The 6,032-nt window shown below is 39.0% G+C and overlaps 1 protein-coding gene across 1 annotated transcript; it reads right to left on the bottom strand.

Moving 5' to 3' along the window:
- Positions 1–926: 926 nt before the first annotated feature.
- On the bottom strand, positions 927–5,721 carry LOC137730915 (acetate--CoA ligase CCL3). Its single transcript, XM_068469917.2, has 3 exons — positions 5,187–5,721; positions 2,487–3,077; positions 927–2,063 (listed from the first exon to the last, which is right to left on the bottom strand). The coding sequence occupies exons 1-3, from the start codon at positions 5,400–5,402 to the stop codon at positions 1,167–1,169; spliced, it is 1,704 nt and encodes a 567-aa protein (XP_068326018.2). The 5' UTR covers positions 5,403–5,721; the 3' UTR covers positions 927–1,166.
- Positions 5,722–6,032: the final 311 nt, after the last annotated feature.

Below are 6,032 nucleotides of genomic sequence, written 5' to 3'. Positions count from 1 at the left end.
TTAGTTGGGTTGGATTAATATATTACATGCATCATATAGCGCAAGAGTTAGTGAAAGACCAACACATATATTTGAATTGTGATTAGGGTTCAGATGAGTGAACGACTCCTAGTTAATGAGATATGATTCCATATATGGCACCAACAATTGAAAGTCGCTCACTTGGGTCAGTAGTCGAAAATCCCTTGGAGTGGGATTCCGGGATAGATGGACTTAATTACATCCCTTGAGACATTAACGTGATATCATGTACCAATAACACGATATTATGTATTTTAAGTTTTTCATGTGGTATTGGAATGAAACATCTTAGCGTTCCCGTTTCATGGACTTTACTAGGGCTTGTACCCTTACCTCTTAGATTTTTTAACTTTCTTTTTATATAGCTAAGCAATTATCCTTTTTATTTAATAACTGGAGGGAGTAGACTTGAATGCTGAAAATATACCAATCTAACTAACTTGGCTATGCTCACGTTTGTTGCTAAGCAACTGTCATTAGTATGGCTCAGTAGTGATTGGGATCAAACCGTATACTCGCCCGTATACTCGCCCTTAAAAGAAATTGACCATCACATCATATACTTCTTGAGACGCGCACGTCTGAAATGCTTTGGGATAGCTTTTTGGATAACATAACGAATCTGGATAATTACCAAATCATCACATCCTCATACGTAGTTTCTTTTGAAACAATTAGACATTTGAAACTGTAATTTACGCAAGACTCGGTCAATAAAGGCAATTACTTGGATACAGCAACAACAAATCAAACACTCTAATGCCCGTTTAATAATCATTTAAGTTTTCGGTTTAGCTTTCAATTTTTGGTCTCTAAAAAATAAAAAAACCAAAAAACCGTGTTACTGGTAGTTACCAAACCACGTTTTCAGTTTTCAAATGGTTATCAGACGGCCCACGTATGGCTTTGGCAGATTCTCAATCTATTTTTCATAATTCTATGACGTGTACATATGAGAAATTAGGTCACATCATTAAATCCCGAGGAGGCGAAAGTTGGACCCTCGCTCTTCTCCTCGCTTAATCTTACATCCACTTCTTACCAAAAGAAAAATGACCGAAGAGTCTTAACAAGAGAACCAAGCTTGGCACTAAATATGATCCAAGCTTTTATTAGCCTTTTATACAATGGCCAACACAACGCGGTTATAACTTACTCATAGAGACAGGTCCCAGCTCTTTGGCCTTGGCCCTCAGCAAATGCTTCTGTATCTTCCCGGTAGCGGTCTTTGGCAATGGTCCAAATACCACGGATCTCGGAACACAGTACGCAGGTAGCTTGGACCGGCAGAACTTCATTATATCTTCTGCCATACGATTCTCATCAGACTTATCGACACCCGGTTTCAATGTCACAAAAGCGCAAGGAGTTTCACCCCACTTCTCATGTGGCCTTGCAACCACCGATACCTCGAATATGGCTGGGTGTTGATATAGAGTGTTCTCTACCTCCACACTACTGATGTTCTCACCTCCGGAGATGATAATGTCCTTTGATCTGTCTTTGATTTCGATATAGTTATCTGGATGCTTCACTGCCAGATCACCAGAATGAAACCAACCATTGGCGAAAACTTCATTATTCACCTTTGGGTTCTTTAAATACCCCTTCATTACGAGATTTCCCCGCATCATTATCTCCCCCATGGTAGCTCCATCAGCTGGAACTGGTTGCATAGTCTCAGGGTTGAAAACATCTACGCCCTCCATGCCAATGTACCGAACACCTTGGCGTGCATTAAGCCGTGCTTGTTTTACAGGGGGCAGCGAGTCCCACTCAGGCTTCCACGCACATACTGTGGAGGGGCCATAAGTTTCTGACAGACCATAAGTGTGCGTGACTCGGAAGCCCTTTTGGGACATTGCAAAGAGAATAGAAGGTGGAGGGGCAGCACCAGCTGTCATCACCTGTACAACATGTGGGAGAGGAAGGATAGTCTCCTCCGGGGAAGCATTAACCAAAGTGTTGAGTACCACGGGTGCAGCACAAAAGTGAGTCACGCCATGCTCGGCTATCGCTGAATATACTGCCTTTGCTGTAATCTATGAAATTGCAACAAAAGGCAGTGTGGACATGAGCATCCAAGCAAATCAACCAGGGAAAAATAAATGAAAAATAACACAAACGCAAAATGTTGGCTCAACATATAGACTGATGGCACACGTAAGAACTTGACATTACTTTAACTGCAAGATCCAAGGAGCATATTGCATTGGGGTCTTAGTATTTACTCATGGAATCAGGGTCACTATCACCCTTGGGGCTAGCAAGTTCATATTGCACCATTCTAACCACTAGGATTCAGCAATCCATGCATATGATGGCCTTCTATATTTTAAACAAGCAGTAGTGACTACGTCGAATATAAGCTTCAACACTATGACAAATTCATCAGAGACTAACAAAATCACTCAATATGCTGAATAAACATACAGCATTTGCAAGTACAGATATAAGCACTTTACCTGTCGAAGGCATATGTTTGTCCCACAAAGAGCTGCAAGCGACCAAGTGAAACACCAACCATTGCAATGGAACATGGGTAGAGTCCACAGGTATACAGCTCCTTCAGTCATCCCCCATACAAGAGGACCACTCAAAGCCATCAGATAAGCCCCACGGTGATGCAAAACCACCCCCTTAGGGCTGGCTGTTGTGCCAGAAGTATAACCCAGAGCAATGCTCTGCCACTCATCCTCTGGTGGTTTCCAAGCAAACTCAGGGTCACCACTTTCCAAGAATGTCTCGTATTCAATGGCGCCTCTTCCCAAAGCACTTTTTAGTGCCACAGGATCACAGCTTTCATCAGCTATGACAACTAAGAGTGGAGGCTTGTAACTGCCTTCGCTTTTCTCTGCCCATATTTTCAAAGCTTCCTCTGCCAAGGGAAAAAATTCTTGATCCACCATCACAACAACAGACGATGAATGACCAAGAAGGAAAGCAATAGTCACTGCATTTAGACGAACATTTACAGTGTTTAACACAGCTCCTGCCATTGGAACTCCATAATGAGCTTCAAAGAGGGCTGGCACATTTGGTGCTATTATCGATACCTGTTTCAATATAAGAGAAGTGATCTGTCAATTAACAAGCTCCAACACAACACAAGAAGCATATAACAGAAGCTGATGGTGAGATACCATGCAAGAGAATAACACAATAGGTAAGGTGTCTAAGAAATCCAAGCATTACAATACTATTAAATATGAAAAACCAGTAACCAAAGAAACAAAAGATGTTCCGATGCTAGTTGAAAGCGAATAAGTCCATGATTAGGATGCCGTTATGAATTTTCAAGCACAACATAACGATTGATGTAGTCCCCATCTGTTCCCAATAACTAGCTCAGTTTCAGCAGAGGGCATAGCGGTTCTAAAAGAAGCTATTGAGTTGGCTTCTTGAAAGAGACGATGGAAGCAGAATAAGGTGATAGGCGGAGTCAGATGTTCGACTGAAAGCCTCATACGGATATGAGATTTATACTCTAATATTCAATTTCGTGTATGGGGCATGCACTTGTTCCACTTTCACGTTGGTCAAGCTACTATAGCGTAATGTAACCTCAAGAATCCACTCTCTTTTTTAATGAAATGCTTTTTTTCTCAATTCACCGCCCTTTTCAATAGACGTCCAATTAAGATTCCGGCAGGGCAAAAGCATAAATTATATAGAAAGTATGCTCAATGCTTCGTGAATAAACCTAGGTAGAAGTAAAGTTATCCATCATAAAAACAACTAAAAAGGAACTTCAAGAAGCCCCAATAACAAGCATTGTGCAGAGACCATAATTATCAGCAAATGACGTGGGGCAAAAAAAGCAAGACAACATATACAAAAGGCCATTATCTCAACAAAATTTGATCATAAAACAGGAAGGACAAGATTAAAAAGAAGAAATTTGGTGAAAGCTATTACCAATATGCATTATAGAGGAGAAAGAAGATGTTACTAAAGCAATTCATTGAAATGACCAGGGTCATGCAGCAATTTTATTTCATATTATAGTTCTTCGCATGCATCTGGGGTAGAAATAGTTGTTTTTTCTACAGGATCACAGGTAAGTTATTGGATCATCAAATTGTCTAATTGAAGTTAAAGATGGACAATACTAGTTTTTCTTTGTTCTCTAACTGTGTTCCATATCTATGTGAGAGATTCTTTTTTTTCTTTTCTTTCTATGGAAAACCAATGTCGTTTGGAAAGATCGTTTTTGGGTCACTAAAGCTACTTGATGTTAGTCAAAAAGTGGGCAGTTCGAGAAATGGACTCTGTAAGTTTCTTCTCAGCAGCATTGAATATTCTAATCTAAATCAAGGTTAAACCAATTGAATTCCATTAAATACAATGACAAAAGGCATCAGCAGTATTCAGTATGAAATTAAAAGCAAGTCCTATACAAATAAGTGGTAGAAAGGGATAAATCCAAAACAACCTGTAATGGAATTCAGCTTTTTAATACGAAACATAACCAAACAAGAAAGCATTCATCAAGAGCAGCACTTATTTCATCTGAATGTGGGTACATGTGTTGGTTCAAGTGCCAATATAAAAAAGTAATAAGCTAAACTCCAATGGAATTGCTTTTCTAAAGCATCAAAGTGCTTTCTAACTACCAACAAAACGCTTACGACTACTTCTGGCAGAAACACTTAAAAGCGCTTATGGGTTGTAGAAACACTTTCTGGAGAAGTGGTTAGCAGGAAGCACTTCCAAGTGCTTAAAGCATGGACCTTTAACAAAATTTCCACATGTTTATAACAAAAGCACTTTTAGCATAAGCACTTTTGAGCAGAAATGCTTCCTACATAAAGAGTCCCAAACGAACCCAAGCAGCACACTACCATTTTTGGATAAATAAACCAAACGAGCCCAAGCAGCACACTACTTTTAGCGTAAGCGCTTTTGAGCAGAAAAATGCTTCACCAAATATAAAATTCATCGATATTACATTTCCTACAGCAATTTCATTTCCATAAATTCCAATTAAACAGGAAAAAGATAGCGCCTTTCTACAATTTCTTTTCATTTCCTATATTTTCCATAAATTCGACAAGAAATATAAATATATATTACAAAAAAATACAATTAATTAACAAAATCAAAATTTAGCACTCAGGTAAAATGGATGACAGAAATAATAATAATAATTAAGGTTAAATCACCGTGGAGCCGAGGCCGATGGAGCGCTTGGCGAGAGCGGAGGCCAGACGGCGGCAACGCTGGTAAGTCTGCTGCCACGTGTAGCGAATTGATCCATGGACCACGGATGTTCTGGTGGGGTGCACCAGAGCTGCTCTATCCAGAAACCACAGCGGCGTTAATGCCGTGTAGTTGGCGTCGTTCTTCGGCAGATCGTCTATGTCTCGCCTCACCACCATCTTTGATGCACATGTACCTCTCTCTTTCTCTGACTCGGAGACTCAGAAATTCAGAACTATAAAGAAGCAGACATTTTATATGGCCAAACTTTTCACGCATTTTATAGACGAAATTTTCCTTAGTGACGGTGATACTCACCGCTTTCCTTAGTTGACGTTTTTCATTTGCCTTATTTGTATTTACATCACCCGTTTGTTTACTCATCACTTGATCTTGACTCATATATTTTCCTAACCACAAAAAAAATCATATAATTTTCGCTTGAGTGTTGAGCCAAAATACAATAGTGAGCATTATTATCGTTTAAGACTGGTGACCAAAAATATTTCATATGAATAAGTACATATTTGCTCACGAACAAGATTGCAGAGCAAAAATGTACTTTATCTATTTAGAAATATTTTTGCTGACTACTTTAAAAGTGGTGATGATGATGACACTATATTTATTGCTAATGAATGAGTTTAATTTTCAACATCTGTATAGATGATAACCGTAAATTTTAAAATTTAAACTTATCTAATAATAATAAATAAAGTAATGAGTATACACTTCATTCATTCTGAATTATTTGTGCTCACAGTCACCATCCTTAATTAAATCGTGTTGCTCATCACCATTTGTATTAT

Source organism: Pyrus communis, chromosome 16 (genome assembly GCF_041283825.1).
Source record: "Pyrus communis isolate YQ-2024b chromosome 16, ASM4128382v1, whole genome shotgun sequence".
NCBI lineage: Eukaryota > Viridiplantae > Streptophyta > Magnoliopsida > Rosales > Rosaceae > Pyrus > Pyrus communis.
This window is presented reverse-complemented; position numbering and strand designations above follow the sequence as displayed.

Bases quoted from the DNA above. Each gene is read 5' to 3' on its own strand.
- LOC137730915 (XM_068469917.2), bottom strand. From the start codon at position 5,402: ATGGTGGTGAGGCGAGACATAGACGATCTGCCGAAGAACGACGCCAAC. The intron at 3,078-5,186 runs GTGATTTAACCT...ATATTGAAACAG, and splicing joins CCATCGGCCTCGGCTCCACG to GTATCGATAATAGCACCAAA. The intron at 2,064-2,486 runs GTAAAGTGCTTA...GCAATTTCATAG, and splicing joins CAAACATATGCCTTCGACAG to ATTACAGCAAAGGCAGTATA.